Genomic DNA, 17,723 nt, shown 5'->3' with positions numbered 1-17,723 from the left:
GGGGAAGAGTATTGCTCCCTGCGGAACCCTACATGGGAACTCGCAGGGGTCAGATATTTCATCCCCCACTGCAACACTCTGCGTCCGGTTCCGGAGAAAGGAGACCAGCCATTGCAGCGCAGTCCCTCTAATTCCACTTCTGGCAAGGCGGTGTGCCAATATCTCGTGATCGATCACATCAAATGCGGCTGACAGATCTAACAATATGAGTGTGGCGGAACCACCCCGACCCAGCTAGCGCCGGATATCATCCGTCAAGGCAACCAGTGCAGTCTCCACCCCATAGTCAGGATGGAAGCCAGACTGGTATGGGTCAAGGGCCTAAGTTTCTTCCAGAAATGCTAGTAGCTGATCTGCCGTGGCCCGCTCTATCACCTTGCCCAGAAACGCAAGATGTGAGACTGGGTGGTAACTGGCGTGGTCACGCGGGTCTAGCAATGTTTTTTTCAGCAAGGGGCACACCACTGCTTCCTTAAGTCCTTCGGGAAACTCTCCAGATGTTAAGGAGAGGTTGATAATCTCCCTCAAAGGAGAGGGAGATTATCAACCTCTCCTTAACATCTACCCGTTGATCGCCTAACTTAAGCAACCAAGAGGAGCAGGGGATCCAACGGGCAAGTGGTTGCCCTTACTGAACGTAATAAGCCACCTTGGCTTCCTTAGGTTCCTTCCATCTTTTCTTCTTAAGGGAATTGTTTGTGATTGAACCTTCATTATTTCACTTTTAAGAAACTTCCAGCCCTCTTGGACTCCCATCTCTTTAAGTCAGTGGTCCCCAACCCCCGATCCGGGGACCGGGACCGGTCCGTGGATCAGTTGGTACCGGGCTGCGGCTCCTTCTTGTCCTCCTCTCCAGCTGCTGCCTTGGGGGCTGCCCTGCCACTCTGCTGCTGGCTCACCTTTGATGCTCTCTAGCAGCTGCCATGGCTAGGGCTCCCCCTCGCCGTGGCACTGTGCAGCTGCTGCTGGCTGCGGCCCCCAGCAGGCGGCGGGAAGTCAGGGGTGTCGGCGGGAAAGCAAGTGGAGCAGGGGCTCAGGCGGTGGCGACGTCCCTCGGCAAAAGACTACCCCCTCAGTAAAATTGTCAAGCATTGACCGGTCCCCAGTGATAAAAAGGTTGGGGACCACTGCTTTAAGTCTTTCTGACCACGGGACTCTACGCAACATACCTTTAAGTTTGTGAGAACAAGTGTGCCCACTACTTCCACCTCATCTACCACTTCTTCCCTATTGATGAGAATCAAGTCTAAAATAGCAGAGCCCCTGGTTCTCCTCTCTACTTTCTGGGAAATGAAGCTGTCGGCAAGACAAGTTAAGAATTTAACGGAGTTTGCATTTTTAGCAGAGTTGGTCTTCTAACAGATATCTGGGTAATTGAAGTCACCCATGACCACTGTTTCCCCCCTTTTTGAAAATTGTGTAGTTTGGTCTAGGAGTCTCTCATTCCAATTCTCTAACAGGCTTGGTGGCCTTTAGCAGTGGTCCCCAACCTTTTTATCACCGGGGACCACTCACCGAGGACCACTCAATGCCTTTTACTGAGGCCCTGGGGGGGGGATATTTTCCTCCTCTACTCTCAACCACTGCCCTAACACTCTCTAATCGCTATGGTAATGTCTCTTCAAAATAAGATACAGACATGCTACAACAATGAACATAAGGAACATTGTATTTTCATGGAACTTTTAACTCATAACAATGACAAATCAATGGGTATCCTGAGCTTGTTTCTCTGCAACGAGATAGTCCCATCTGGGAGTGATGGGAGACAATGACACCCGAAGTGTGTTGTAAAGCGCCGGGGGGGGAGGGGGGAGAAGGCGTCCTTCGCAGCCCACCTCCAATTAGTCGAAGGACCACATGTGATCCCCACAGGTTGGGGATCGCTAGCCTATAGCATACCCTCACAATAATACCACTCTCATTTCCTATTCCTTTTATATTTACCCATATACAGTCAACTGAACTTTCATTCTCAGGTACCTGTATTTCTTCACAAGTATAAAGATTCTTTTTTCTTTTCTTGTCTATCCCTTCTGAATAGATTGTACCCCTTGATTCTAGTATTCCAATTGTATTATCCTGACCAAGTTTCTGTGATTCCTATTAGGTCATAGCCCCTTCCTCTATTAGGACTACAATCAATCAATCAATCAATCAATCAATATTTATTTATGGTCATTCAGACCAAAATTAAAATAGGTAAAGGTAAAGGTATCCCCTGTGCAAGCACCGAGTCATGTCTGACCCTTGGGGTGATGCTCTCTAGCGTTTTCATGGCAGACTCAATACGGGGTGGTTTGCCAGTGCCTTCCCCAGTCATGACCGTTTACCCCCCAGCAAGCTGGGTACTCATTTTACCGACCTCGGAAGGATGGAAGGCTGAGTCAACCTTGAGCCGGCTGCTGGGATTGAACTTCCAGCCTTATGGGCAAAGCTTTCAGACGGCTGCCTTACCACTCTGCGCCACAAGAGGCTCTTCAAAATTAAAATACAATCAATTAAAAAGAGAAAAAACAGCAATAGTACTATAAAATTTTTAAAAGATCTGACAACATAAAAACTTTGTCAGATATTAAGATGTTACATTCAATATTTAAAACATAGTTTAAGTTGCCAGTGACAAATGGCTCTTTGTACTTTTGAAATTGGATCAGAGAGGAATTTTCTGATCCACATACATAGTATGCAATTTCATGGCGGCAGTGCCAAATTTAGCTGTGCAGAGAGTTATTTGCCTGTCTCCGTCTTGAAGCAGCACCTTGACTTTTTCCTTTGGGGAAGATCTTGGGTAGGTGTTCAAAACTGGCTGAATAAAGTTACATCTGATGGTATCATAAATGGGGCAGAAGCACATGTTCGTCTGACTCTATCCCTCCGCTGGCACAAGGACAGAGTCACTGAGCAAGGTTTTTTTTTTTGTAACACCCCTCCAACACAGCTGTAGGTAGAGCTGAGCATCTCGCTTGGGCTGTCAGACCTAGAACTATGGGTGTTAAGTTCTAGGTCTGACAGATATGGGGCTGGAACAAGCTTGTATCGGATCCTATCTGGACACAGAAACTCTGGTGCTTTGGCTAGATCACTTTGCCGACTAATGTCCTTGGCCCTTTGTTTAATTATGGATTTAGCTTGATCTTGGTGTAAGTTGGCTAGCTGTTGTTCCATAAAGCCTAGCAGTGATAGTTTGCACTTCACCGTTTTTAGCCAAATTGACTGAAAATTGTCTCTTAAGATCAAAGCAGACAATTGCTTTGGGTCGTAGGTTAGCTTCAGCCAATAGAGGATCGATAGCATATAGATCTTATCTTCTACACTTTGCATACCTGTTTCTAATCTCACTCTGGCATTTGAAATGCATTTGGGGAGCTGGATGATCTTCCTTAGAAATGTTGACTGCACCCTTTCCAGTAGCATAACACTAGATGTTGGGGCTCCTGAAAAGGAGCCGTATAGCAGCTGAGAAAGTATCTTGGCTCGTAAAGCTCTAGGGCAGCTGGAACAAAATATTTTCCCTTGGTTCGATAGAATTTGACAGTGTTGTTAGCCGATCTTTGGGCTTGCTCAGCAGCATATTGAAAGTGAGCAGTCCTGGCACATGAAGATTGTAATACAACTCCCAGGTACTTGAACTTACTGACTTCAATTTTATAGTTGTCTAGTTTCCAGATGTTTGGTTTTGTCCTCTTGCCGAAAACCATGACCTTTGTCTTTTGGTAGTTTATTTGGAGTTGTTCTTCTTTACAGTAGCTGCTAAGCCTCCTTAGCATTCTTTTGAGTCCTACTGCCGTTCTGGAAAGTAATACTACATTATTGGCGTAAAGGAGAATAGGAACAAGATGATGGGCTAAACTAGGTGGATGAAATTCCTTGTCCTGGAATGATTTAATTATACTGTTTATGTAAATAAACAAAGTAGGAGCTAAGATGCAGCCTTTTCTAACTCCTTTGGTGATATTAATGGGATTGGTAAAATGACCTCTTAGGACTACTAGTAACTCCTGCTTGTTTCCCATACTCTGTGCATTAGTGTAAAGGTAAAGGTAAAGGTATCCCCTGTGCAAGCACCGAGTCATGTCTGACCCTTGGGGTGACGCCCTCTAGCATTTTCATGGCAGACTCAATACGGGGTGGTTTGCCAGTGCCTTCCCCAGTCATGACCGTTTACCCCCCAGCAGCAAGCTGGGTACTCATTTTACCGACCTCGGAAGGATGGAAGGCTGAGTCAACCTTGAGCCGGCTGCTGGGATCGAACTCCCAACCTCATGAGCAAAGCTTTCAGGCAGCTGCCTTACCACTCTGCGCCACAAGAGGCTCATGTGCATTAGTGTAGAGACATTGTAATCCAACCTTTGTGTGAGGTTTTGGTTTTTGAACTTCCTTGTAAGCTAATAGTTCCCTGCTTATGTAACTTTCCCTGTAGATTTCGATGTTCTCATCTTCAGTTCTTTCCATTACACCAAGTTCTGAATTTACGTCTTGCTCCCTTGCTTTGTGTTTAGTTTAAAGCCCTCTTCACCAGGTGTGCAAGGGTTCTCCCAAAAATACTTTTTCTGTCCCTTGTGAGGTACACACCATCTCCTGATAATAGTCCCTCATACTGACATCGTTGACCAGGATACAGACATGCAAACCTTTCCGTATGACACCAGTGATGTAGCCAGTCATTTACTTGCATGATTCTTCTCTCTCTTCCTAAGCCATGGCCACTTACAGGAAGGACTGATGAAAACACAACCTTCGCTCCCAGGTCCTTTACCTTTCCCCCCAGATCCTCAAAGTCTTTCTTAATATATTCCATGCTGTGCTGGGCAGTATTATTTGTTCCTACATGGATGAGAAGGAAGGGATGGGGGATCTGTGGGGGATTGTGAAACGTTTCCTGAGCTTCGTGGGGTCGGCAGGGGAGAAGACCTAGAAATCTCACCTGTGATTTTTTTCCCTGGTCTACATTAGGGCTTGCTCTTCATGGGGTATTGCACATGCTCCTGTGTTCCTGAATCAACCTCTTACATTTGCTGTTAGTTCGAGGTATGTGAATTTGCACCCATTACATCTGTAGCACTGGAAAGAAGAAGCAGAGTTAGTTTTTATACCCCATTTAGGTGGGGCTGAGAGAGCTCTAACAGCACTGTTCTGCAAGAACAGCTCTGACAGGACTGTGAATGGCCCGAGGTCACCCTGGCTGCGTGAGGAGGAGTGGGGAATCAAACCCAGCTCTCCAGACTAGAGGCCACTGCTCTTAACCACTTTACCAAGTTGGCTCTCCTTCAAGGATTTGTGAAAGAACTGAGAACAGAATGATCTGTCATGCACAGTGGTTGAAGTAGGGGCTGATGCCAAATTGCTACCAACAGTATTAAAGAAGATTCAATTGCACCTTTCGGTGGCTGTACACACTTTTCTGCATGTTTGGCTCTGCCCAGTTTCCTAAATACAGAAAGGAACTAAATGATGCATTTGGGGACTTTCCTCTCTGTCTCTTGGTGCTGCTACCGGATGGAACCTGGAACCTGTTCTTTTTCTCTCAAGCTATTCTGAGGCATGTGTAGGAATCAATGTGTGCCCCATATTTGGCAATGTTAATACGTTGTTGTTGTTGTTGTTGTTGTTAGGTGCAAAGTCGTGTCCGACCCATCGTGACCCCATGAACAATGATCCTCCAGACCTTCCTGTCCTCTACCATTCCCCGGAGTCCATTTAAGTTTGCACCTACTGCTTCAGTTACTCCATCCAGCCACTTCGTTCTCTGTCGTCCCCTTCTTCTTTTGCCCTCGATCGCTCCCAGCATTAGGCTCTTCTCCAGGGAGTCCTTCCTTCTCATGAGGTGGCCAAAGTATTTGAGTTTCATCTTCAGGATTTGGCCTTCTAAGGCACAGTCAGGGCTGATCTCCTCTAGGACTGACCGGTTTGTTCGCCTTGCAGTCCAAGGGACTCGCAAGAGTCTGCTCCAGCACCAGAGTTCAAAAGCCTCAATTGTTTGACGCTTGGCCTTCCTTATGGTCCAACTTTCGCAGCCATACATTGCAACTTGGAATACCATAGCCTTGGTTAAATGCACTTTTGTTGGCAGGGTGATATCTCTGCTTTTTAGGATGGTGTCTAGATTTGCCATAACTTTCCTCCCCAGGAGCAAGCGTCTTTTAATTTCTTGGCTGCAGTCCCCATCTGCAGTGATCTTGGAGCCCAGGAAAATAAAATCTGTCACTATCTCCATTTCTTCTCCATATATTTGCCATGAATTGAGAGGGCCGGATGCCATGATCTTTGTTTTCTTGATGTTGAGTTTCAAGCCAACTTTTGCACTCTCCTCCTTCACCCGCATCAACAGACTCTTTAGTTCCTCTTCACTTTCTGCCATTAGAATGGTATCATCTGCATATCTGAGGTTGTTGATATTTCTCCCTGCAATCTTGATCCCAATTTGTGACTCCTCTAATCCCGCCTTTCTCATGAAGTGCTCTGCATACGAGTTAAATAGGCAAGGCGACAATATACAGCCTTGCCGAACTCCTTTCTCAATTTTGAACCAATCAGTGATTCCATGTTCAGTTCTCACTGTTGCTTCTTGACCTGCATATAAGTTTCTCAAGAGACAAATAAGATGCTCTGGTATTCCCATCTCTTTAAGAACTTGCCACAATTTGTTGTGCTTCACACAATCAAAGGCTTTAGCATAGTCAATGAAGTAGATGTTCTTCTGGACTCCCTAGCTTTCTCCATGATCCAGCATATGTTGGCAATTTGGTCTCTAGTTCCTCTGCCTCTTCGAAATCCTACCTGTACTTCCAGAAGTTCTCGGTCCACATATTGCTGGAGCCTAGCTTCCCTCTATGCTGCTTTTATAGATTTCAAAGCAGCTTCTGACTCCATTTCCCATGTCAAATTGTGGAAGAAATTGGAGAATTCTTCAGTAGACCGTCGGCTGCTTTATTTAATACGTACGTTACATGAAGGGACCTCACTGAAAGTGAGGTGCAACCCTCAGGGTCATCACTCCTGTTAAAACTCAAAAAGGTGTTAAGCAAGGATGTATACTGGCCCCATTTCTATTTAATTTTTATATCAATGATATTGTGAGCCATCTCAATAACTTGAGCTTTCATCCTCCAAAACTTGCTGGAAGTCACATTTCTGTTCTTCTGTATGCAGATGATGCAGTAATTCTCTCAAGAACACCTATTGGACTTAAAAGAGCACTGAATGCATTGTCGTTATATTGTGAAGGGGAACAATTAGAGCTTAATTATCAGAAAACCAAAATCATGACATTTGCCAAAAGGCCAAAAAAATATACCTGGCACATTGACATAACTAAAATAGAACAGGTTTCCTGTTTCAAATATTTGGGAGTCGTTTTGCAATCAACTGGCCGCAGGATAGCCCATGTCGCTGGAAAGGCACAAAAAAGTGCAAATGCCATCCTCAGATTCCTTAGGCTGAAAGGAGGTCATTATATCCCCGCAGCTCTAAAATTGTTTGAAGCTAAGTCAATGGCACAACTGCTATATGGTGCGCAGCTAGGTCCTTATTCCAACTTTGCATTATTGGAATCTGTACAATCCAAATTCCTAAGAGCAGCCATCCAAGTCCCGAGATGTGTCTCCAGTGCCGCCTTGCGACTTGAGACTGGCCTTATGAAGGTGGAGGCAAGAATATGGTTAAACATTCTCAATTACTGGCTTAAAATCTCTTTTTTCCCCTGTGGATTAGCTTCTTTGATAATGAAGGATGACTTCCAGTCTTCATGGAAACAATTGGTGAGGGGGAAAATCGCCGCTTTGGGATTTTCTCCAGAATTTCTGGTTCGGATGGCCTATGACCAAGCTAAAGAGGTTATCAAACAGCAAGTAGTGGATATAGAACGCCAACATGATCTAGCGAATACCTCTGCCTTCATTGTTAGTGAAGGCTATAGATATGTCACAGCTCCCTTGGCTTATTTAAAAAATCTTGAGGTGCCTAGCCACTGGAGGGCCTTCACTTTAGCTCGTTGCAATGCCCTTCCCTCAGCTGTACTTGAAAGGAGATACAAGAAAACTCCATATGGTGAAAGGAAGTGCCCCTGTGGCTCTGGTCAAATAGAAACATTGGAACATATCCTTTTGTATTGTCAGTTTTATGATGACATACGTTCCATATTTATCACACCATGGTTACATAGAGTCCCAGGGTGTTCAGGACAATTTTATATCTCCCTACTGCTCACAGACACAAATTGTTCCATCACATATAGTGTCACCAGGTTTTGTGCTGCAGCCATGAAAAGGCGGTGGAAGTTGACTAAAACTTAACAGACCCTGAGAGCATTTAGAACAATTTCCTATATCTCCATTTAATTCTAATTTATATTTTAGCAGACTCATAGTGTTTAACATAATGCTATTTTTATGAGTAAAACTGTGTTTTAGCCATATTATTTATGTAACTGTGAAATTGTTTTGATTTTGCTGGTCTATGACCGTAATAAAGAACACTACTACTACTAGCTTGTAGGATTTTGAGCATAACTTTGCTAGCATGAGAAATAAGTGCAATGGTGCGGTAGTTTGAACATTCTTTGGCATTGCCCTTCTTTGGGATTGGAATGTAAATTGACCTTTTCCAATCCTGTGGCCATTGTTGAGTTTTCCAAATTTGCTGGCATATTGAGTGTAGCACTTTTACTGCATCGTCTTTTAAGATTTTGAATAGTTCAACTGGAATGCTGTCATCACCACTAGCTTTATTGTTGCTCAAACTTCCTAAGGCCCATTTGACTTCACATTCCAGGATGTCTGGCTCCAGGTCAGTAACTACCCCAATGTGGTTATCAGGGATGTTCAGCTCGCTCTTGTATAGTTCTTCTGTATAATTTTGCCACGTTTTTTAAATCTCTTCTGCTTCTGTAAGGTCCTTACCGTTTTGGTCCCTTATCATAACCATCTTTACATGAAACGTTCTCTTCATATCTCCAATTTTCTTGAAAAGATCTCTGGTCCTCCCCATTCTATTGTTTTCTTCTATTTGTTTGCACTGTTCATTTAAGAAGGCATTCTTATCTCTTCTAGCTTTTCTCTGGAATTCTGCATTCAATTGGGTGTATCTTTATCTTTCTCCCTTGCCTTTCACTTCCCTTCTCTCCTTAGCTATTTGTAAAGCTTCCTCAGCCATTTTGATTTCTTGCATTTCTTTTTCTTTGGGATGGTTTTAGTTGCTACCTCTTGTACAGTGTTGTGAACCTCCGTCCATAGTTCTTCATGCACTCTTTCTATCAGATCTAATTCCTTATTTGTAAATAATATATGCAACTTAGAAGTCGGTTATAGGACAGAAAGTGATCACATGCCCTTGTTGTTATCTTTCCGGGCTAAGCTTTCCCTAGTACCACTCATCGCTATACCATCCACTGCTAAAGACTACAGTCTGCTGAAAAAAATTTCCTGGTCTCCAAAGGTTGCCTTACAGATCAAATCCTTTTTAAAGAATCCATCTATTAGTTCAATAAGAGATCAGATATGTAAAACAAATGTCTCCGACTTCTGTATTCATTTCTATGATGATATAATAGATTCACTGGCCCAAATTGGGAAAGTATCTACTAAGCCTTCGAACTATCCCTCCTCATGGTTTGACAAAGAATGTCTATTGAAAAAAAGAGAATTAAGGGCTCTTTTCAAAGTAGCGGTCAACTCAGGGCTAAAGAAAGACTTTGCTCAGTTCTCCGCTAACAAAACTACATACCAATCTTTACTTAAAACAAAAAAAGAATCTTTCTTTCAAAAACGTTGGACAACACTTCATAATGCACTGAACTTTCCTAATAGTAGACTGTTTTGGAAACGATAGCCAAGTTTTTGGGCAACAGATCCCCCTCAGCCCCACTGATTCCACCTCATATCTGGGAAGAGCATTTTCTAAATGTATTTTCTCCTCCCCTCCAGCTCGATAACCAGTCGTGTTCTGTCGATTTTTCTTCTCTACCTCACTGGGCACCGGTTGAAGTGGAAGAGACCTTTGAGTTGATAAGATCTCTAAAGCCCCATAAATCACCCGGGCCTGATAGCATCCCTCCAGAGCTCATTATTGATAATGCTCACTGGTGGGCCCCTATCCTGGCAAAGGTATTTTCTGCAACTGACTCTACTGGTCAAATTCCCGAAGCATGGTTAAACTCCATCATTTTGCCGTTTTACAAAAAAGGAGAAGTTACCCGGCCTATGAATTACCGCCCTATAAGCTTACTCTCTATAATTGGTAAACTCTACAGCAGGGGTAGTCAAACTGCGGCCCTCCAGATGTCCATGGACTACAATTCTCAGGAGCCCCCTGCCAGCGAATGCTGGCAGGGGGCTCCTGGGAATTGTAGTCCATGGACATCTGGAGGGCCGCAGTTTGACTACCCCTGCTCTACAGTAAGCAACTGTCCTTGAAACTATCTAACTGGGTACTCAGCAAGAACATTATAGGGCCCGAGCAAATTGGCTTTAAAAAAGGCTGTTCAACATTAGACCATTGCGCCGTTTTATCCTTCCTATGTGACAAGTATATAAAGCCTCCAAGAGGCAAACTATTTGTAGCATTCATAGATTTGAAGATGGCTTTTGACTCTATCCTTAGATCGTCTCTGTGGAACAAACTAGCCAGTCTCAATATTGACCTTCGCCTCTTATCCTTGCTAAAAAGTTTGCACTCCAATAACTTTTGTCAAATAAAATTTTCCCAGCAGGGGAATCTAACAAACAAAATACCTGTAAGGATGGGTGTTAAGCAGGGCTGTATTTTGGCTCCTCAGTTATTTAACCTATTCCTACATGACCTCCCTGGGTATCTGGAGGAGGTGAATGGTCATCCGCCTATGTTAGGGTCAAGACCTACCCCCCTACTACTGTATGCTGATGACACAGTGTTATTATCCAGAATAAGAATTGGTCTTAAGTATTATCTTAATAAATTTACTGAGTACTGTCAGGAAAACAATTTAAAAATTAACTTTGAAAAGACCAAAATAATGGTTTTTGCAAAAAGGCACTATAAATACTCATGGATAATTGGCAGAAATAACATCGAACAGGTTTATCATTTTAAATACCTTGGAATCACTTTAAATTTCAATAACAAATGGCTCATGCACAAGAAGAAAGTTAGGAGTTCCATGAAAGGCCCGTTGGCTCTATTAACAAAATTTTACTCTCAAAAGGGCAATCACAACCTCTATGCAGCGCTGAAAATATATAAGGCTAAAATGGTTCCACAGCTGCTCTACGGGATACCAATCTGGATCGAAGCATTTAATCACGATCTAGAAACACTTCATGCCTCTTTCCTCAGGTCATTATTCCAAGTCCCTAGAAATGTGGCTAATGACATCTTAATTGCTGAACTAGGCCAACAGAGACTTGAAACAAGAGCCTGGTCTCTTACCTTTAGGTACTGGATCAGTCTTCATTTTAGGGCTCATTCAAATAACCTTTTAGCTGCCCTGCTAAGCGATCCCCATAACTCCAATTGGTCTCATAGACTCTCTAACAAACTCCTCTCATTGGGCTTAGACATACATTCTTTGATGCATCACAAGGAGAAAGGTATATATAAGTGTATAGTAAGGAGACTAGAAGACATTGAATATCAATCCTTACTGTCATTCACATCTCCATCTTGCTCTCCCCGTGTATGGAATATTGTCCCGCTATACAAAGTTATCCCCCCCTACCTGACTAGTATCGAAGCTTTCTCTGACAGGAAAGCACTCTTATTTGCTCGGCTGAACTCTTTCCCCTCTAATGTTCTTTTAGGAAGGTTTAACCGCATTCATTTAGCGGAGAGACTATGTTTTCACGGCTGTATGGTCCCTGATCTCCTTCCGCATATTATTATGTTTTGCCCTAAGTTTTCTTTATACCGTCAGGGGATATCCGATATTCTATCTTCCCTTCAACTCCATAGTAACGAAACGGCAGCGATCAATAAACTACTTGATAGCAAGGATCCCGAGCGGACCGCCCGCATTGCAAAATTTTTAGCAAAGGTTTTTAGTATTAACTCCCTGTTTTTAACAAAATTGAGTAACTCTGCCTGACTCTTATAATTGTACCATTTTGTATCTTTTTGTATCTATCTAATTCCTTAAATCTATTTGTCACCTCTACTGTATATTCGTCGGGGATATGATTTAGTTCATACCTGAATGGCCTAGTGCTTTTCCCTACTTTCTTCAATTTAAGCCTAAATTTTGCAACAAGAAGCTGATGATCTGAACCACAATCAGCTACTGGTCTTGTTTTTACTGACTGTATAGAACTTCTCCATCATTGGCTGCAGAGCACATAGTCAGTCTGATTTCTGTGTTGACTGTCTGGTGATGTCTATGTGTAGAGTAGTCTCTTGGGTTGTTGGAAAAGAGTGTTTGCTGTGACCATTGTATTCTCTTGACAAAATTCTACCAGCCTGTGCCTTGCTTCATTTTGTACTCCAAGGCCAAACTTGCCTGTTATCCCGGTTATCTTTTGTCTTCCTACTTTAGCATTCCAATCCCCCATGATGATAACCGCATCATTTTTTGGCGTTGCTTCTAGAAGGTGTTGTAGGGCTTCATAGAACTGGTCAACTTCATCCTCTTCAGCAGCCGTGGTTGGGGCACAGACCTCGATTACTGTGATGTTGAATGGTTTGCCTTCGATTCGAACTGAGATCATTCTGTCATTTTGGGGATTGTATCCCAAGACTGCTTTTCCTACTTTCTTATTGATTACTAGAATTAAAGCCCATTTGTAAAAATGGGCAGAGCAGAGGCGGGTCGGGCAGGGTGTGTCTAGGAGTTAGCGAGCTAGTAGGTCGGGGCCTCTGGAGCCGTTTGGTGGGAGCGCTGGGGCTGGTGGGGGCTGGTTGGGGGTGGTGGGGCAACGCCGACGGAAAGAGGTATGCGGCGTACTGCTTACCCCTCCTCATGTCCATCGGCCGTGCTCAGCCCTCCGCAGGTAGAGCCCTTTGGCACCAATGCGGGGGTGGCGGCAAACAGGAGTGTAGACAGGCTGTGCAAGGCGGCAGGGCGCCGAAACTCCCACAGAGTAAAGCAGGCATGCGGGGAATCCCGCGCATGTTTGGTGTACCTCCAGGGCCAGGGGGCGTGGCAGGCATGGGGGAGAGGGACCAGGCATGCGCGGAATTCTGCGCATGCCTGGTTTAGTCTGGGGCAGTTCCAGCCAGCGGGCGGGTCGCGCGGGCTGACCGTAGCCGTGGTTGATAGCGGATGGTATGGGCGGCAAAGTGGGCGACCAATGGCAGGGTAAGCAGGCTGGGTGGGCGTATGGGGGGGTGGGCAGGTGCAAACTATGTGGGTGAGATAGACGGCGAGGGGGGATCGCGGCGGCGATGCGTGGGAATGTGTGGGGGGTTGTCTAGAGGGGGAAATGGCAGCGAGCGCGGTCGTTGGTTGGGCTGGAGACGTGGGAGGGTAGGTGTTGTGGGGGGTGGGGCGGGTGGGCTTACCGTTCTCGCGGCGGTAGCGTGGGGGCTCATGGGCATTGGTGGCGCGGCCTGGCGGCTCCTGGCAGACACTGTAGCAGAGGCGAGGGCGGTGAGCGCAGGCTGTGTAGGAGGCCTGTGGGGAGGCTCCGGCCTGGTGTAGGAAGCCTGGTGCGGGCGGCGAGGCGCATGGCTGGGCGGGAGGGAAGGAGCAGGGCTTTGGTCCTTTCATGGGCTTGTTCTCCCCCGGAAAGTGCAATGTCTCGCTGCCGGGAGAGGAGCAGGGCCACTGCATCTTCGACGCGGCGGCCCTGCTTTTTTCCTGGCGGCGAAGCTTGTGGGTAGTGAATTCAGGGCGGGCCAAGTGGCCAATATTGAGGCGCGTTATGCGCGCCTCCCAATTGGCCACTTGGCCCTTGAGTGGCACTCGGAGGGGCCCAATCAGGAGCCGCTTTGCGGCTCCTGATTGGGCCCCTCCGAGTTTTTATCACGGACAGGCCCCACCCTTTCCCCGCCCACACAGCCCTTAGGGCTTTATTTAATCCACTCCGCGGGAGCGGTTAAAGATGAAGGCTACTCCATTTCTTCTGCGAGATTCTTGTCCACAGTAGTATACCTGATGGTCATCTGAATTAAATTCACCCATTCCTGTCCATTTGAGTTCACTGATTCCTAAAATGTCGATGTTCAATCTTGTCATCTCTTGTTAATATAGTCAGACATATCTTTTGATTTGTTTCTTCGGAATTCCCCGTGCATGTGTGATATCAGTGGTGTTTCGCGTGCCCTCCCATTTGCTGTCTTAAATGGCTGATTCATACTTAAGCTGGTGAGTCAGCATTTTGCTGGATTCAGAAAGACAATATATTCTCTTCACTGTGTCATACAGCTTATAATGAAGATGCTCGGAAGAATTGACTAAGGTTCACACCTCCACCTCAGTTGGGCATCGAGCAGATTTCAGCTCTCCTGCAGAGACTTATAGATCCAATTGGATTCCTGAATGCTCTGTGGCAGTGGCCCCCAACCTTTTTCGGAGGGGGGAGAGGGAGGCCTGGGGACCAGGGGGAAGAGGGAGCTGTGGGCGCCGGCATGCCGGTGCCCGCAAACCAGCAGGCATTCCTCCCTCCCCTTCACCTGTGGCGCAGCGCTCGCTGTGCCAAGAGCGATCAGCCGCCTCCTGGAGCAGCGAGAGCTGCAGGGGGGAGGCGCGGGTGTCAACAGACAGGCAGCCACAAGCATTTGTGGGTGCTAGTGCCCGCGTCTCCCCCCCGCAGCGCAGTGCTTGGTGCAACAGGAGGTGGCCGGTCACTCCCAGTGCAGTGAGCATGCGCTGCGGGGGCGGGGGAGGTCCACCTCCTGGTGCTCCAGTGCCCTCGCCTCCCTCCCCCCTCGCCATGGTCCGGTACCAAGGCCTCCACGGCCCGGTACCGGCCACGGCCCGGTGTTTGGGGATCACCACTTCGGGACCCAATGCCCCCTGGCACTTCTCTAGATGGGCTGGTCATTGACTGGCATGACAGAATGCTGGTTGCCATCAATGAGAGAGTTCCCAGACGTCCTCTCTGCCCCTGACTTAAGTGGAAGTAACAGGAATGAAGCCCATCATGGCTCTTAAAACAATGAACATGAGAACTGGAGTCCCCCTCCGAGAAATAATCAATCTCTCTCTCAATGGGAGAATTCCTAGAGGGACTAAAAGAAGCAGTGGTGCACCCGTTCCTCAAAAAACCATCCCTGGATCCGCAGAAGCCTAACAACTACCTCCCCATCTTGCACCTAGCGTTCCTGGGGAAGTTAGTTGAAAGGGCTGCAGTGGACCAAACATCAGCATTCCTGAAGGAAACTTCAGCCCTTGACCCATTTCAGTCGGGTTTCCGGCTTGGCCATGGGGGCGGGGGAGGTGCTAGTTGCTCTGACGGACGACCTCTGTTGCTAGATAGACCGAGGCAGGTCAACGCTGCTTATGCTACTAGATCTGTCAGCAGTGTGTGACATTGTAGATCATTAGCTCCTAGCTCACTGCCTTGCCAACCCGGGGACAGCCTGATCTCGTTCCTCTGGGGTCGCAGACAAAACATTGAATAGGAGTGAGAGTATCCAACCATCATCAGCTCACATGTGGAGTCCCACAGGGAGCAGCCCTATTTAATTTAACATCTTAATACACCCTCTTGCTCAGCTGATGCAGATGTTTCGGCTGAGTTGTCACCAATATGCAGATGATATCCAGCTCTTCCTCTTGATGGATGACCGCCCCAATTCCCTTCCAGAAACCTTAGCCAGATGCCTGGAAGCACTGACAAAATGGTTCAAGCAGAACTGACTGAAGCCCAACCCTTCAAAGACAGAGGTCCTGTGGCTGGGTAGGAAGGGACGAAGTTAAGAAGTGTGCTTACCCAAACTTGGATGGAGTGTGTCTAGCTGTAGCTCACTCCACCAAGAACCTGGGTTTGATCCTCACTGCCTCCCTTTCCACGGAGGCACAGGTCATGAGAGTAATGCGGCAGGCCTTCTACCACCTATGCCAGACCAAGCTATTAGCGCCGTAGTTGACACCAGAACACCTAGCCACAGTGATCCATGCGACAGTCACCTCTAGACTGGACTTCTTCAACTTGCTCTACACAGGCCTACCCTTATCCATGACCCGGAAACTGCAATTGGTTCAGAATGCCAGGATTCTCACCAATACACCAGGGAGATCCCACATCCGGCCTATACTTCAACAACTCAGCTGGCTCCCAATATAATTCCAGATCAGGCTTAAAGTTTTGGTTCTTACATTCAAGGCTGTCTGGGCCTAGTGTCTCTGCCTATACACCCCCTCCCCCCAAAAAAAACATTACGCTACACCATTGCCAACTGGCTGGTGATCCCTGGCCCCAAAGAAGCAGATTGGTCTTCAACAAGAGCCAGAGTTTTTTCTGTCCTGGCCCCCACCTGGTGGAACGAGCTCCCTGAAGAGATCAGGGCTCTGCCTGAACTCCCATATTTTGCAGAGCCTGCAAAAGGGAATTCCTCCGGGTGGTTGGCGATCCGGGCAGTGGGTTTTCTGTTTAGCACGGTCCACTTGGCCCCATTTTGGTGGTGACAGGGCGACTTGTTGCAACCTGAAGCTAAGCATATGGTCTAAAAGGGATCCCACTTCCTCAGTCTTACCTGCAACCTCTAGAATGGGCTTTCCTTCCTGAGGAAATCTCCCCCTCCTAGGTGGGATCATATTCCTGCTGAGCTCATTCCCCTCCTCAGACTCTGTTTAGGTTCCACCCTTAAACCTCCAGGAATTTCTTAAGCCAGGGTTGGCAACACTTTTCCAAAGTCTCCATCTTTGAAAGGCTAGAGGATTCAGCAGCCCAAACAGTTTGGGAACTGCTGCTTAGCCCATCTTTGCTTGTGTATTTACATAATGACTTGGGGAGGCATGTATTATTAGTATATTCTGTAGAACCTTTCATGAACCAGATGCTGATGCTGATGTTAGACATTCGGTTGGATCTGAGTCTTGGCAATTCTATGGTACAACTGCCACCACAGTTTCCCATCTTGCACTGCTTCTTTTAGTTGTGTGATTTTCTGGCCAGTGCCCATTTTGATCTTATCTGTCGTCCTGGTTTCCTTTTTCCACTGACCAATCCTGTTATAACTGCTTTCTCCAATTATTTGAATCCCACACCTGAGCATGCCAGTCCCAAGCCTGAGAAAATGGGGAGGGTTATAAGGAAAGACCTGGCTCCCTACTTTATAAAAATTTTGCCAAGAAAATCCTATGGTTTCATGAACCAGACATCTTGGTTATCTGCGTTCACATTTCTGTTTCCCCTCCTCCACTCTCCAACAACCTTGCTTTTACCACATTAAAGGTTCCTTCAAGCTTCCAAGTAACATTCTGAGTTTCACCCATTAACAAAGATGTGTCAAGACAAATTAGGTTGTGTTTCAGCTTTAGAATGTTTAGTGAAAACTTGAGAATGCAGTGGAGAGAGTATCGATTGCCTGTAAGCAGTTAAAAGTCTTCATTAGAAGCTGAGCTAAGCTTAATGGATTGTATTTTCCCATTTCCCCTTCTAGGTATCGAAGCAAGCCAAAGAATTCCTGGAATATGTGTATGAAGAGCCCTTGATTGACATTCAGCAGGAAAATCCAATGTTGTACAGACACGTTGAAGCCCTGGCAACTGTGGTCCGCCTGAGACAGCAGCTGAAATCCCTCCGGGCATATTTATTCAGCTGCCGAGCAGCAGTGGCCGAGGACCTGCGAAGGAGGTAAGGCAAGGGGAT

At 46.3% G+C, this 17,723-nt stretch overlaps 1 protein-coding gene across 5 annotated transcripts in view; it reads left to right on the top strand.

Annotated features, from left to right (window-relative positions):
* The window catches only part of PLEKHM3 (pleckstrin homology domain containing M3), a 180,873-nt gene that overhangs the window by 64,224 nt on the left and 98,926 nt on the right, over positions 1–17,723 (top strand). For all 5 annotated transcript variants that reach the window (XR_013227978.1, XM_077319268.1, XM_077319269.1 and 2 more), the window contains one exon: positions 17,515–17,708. Coding sequence is in view for 4 of the 5 variants with exons in the window: in XM_077319268.1 (XP_077175383.1) it covers positions 17,515–17,708 (194 nt within the window). In the remaining variant the exon portion in view is untranslated. The remainder of the gene's footprint in view (positions 1–17,514; positions 17,709–17,723) is intronic.

The sequence above is a fragment of the Paroedura picta genome, chromosome 2 (genome assembly GCF_049243985.1).
Source record: "Paroedura picta isolate Pp20150507F chromosome 2, Ppicta_v3.0, whole genome shotgun sequence".
Lineage (NCBI taxonomy): Eukaryota > Metazoa > Chordata > Lepidosauria > Squamata > Gekkonidae > Paroedura > Paroedura picta.
This window is presented reverse-complemented; position numbering and strand designations above follow the sequence as displayed.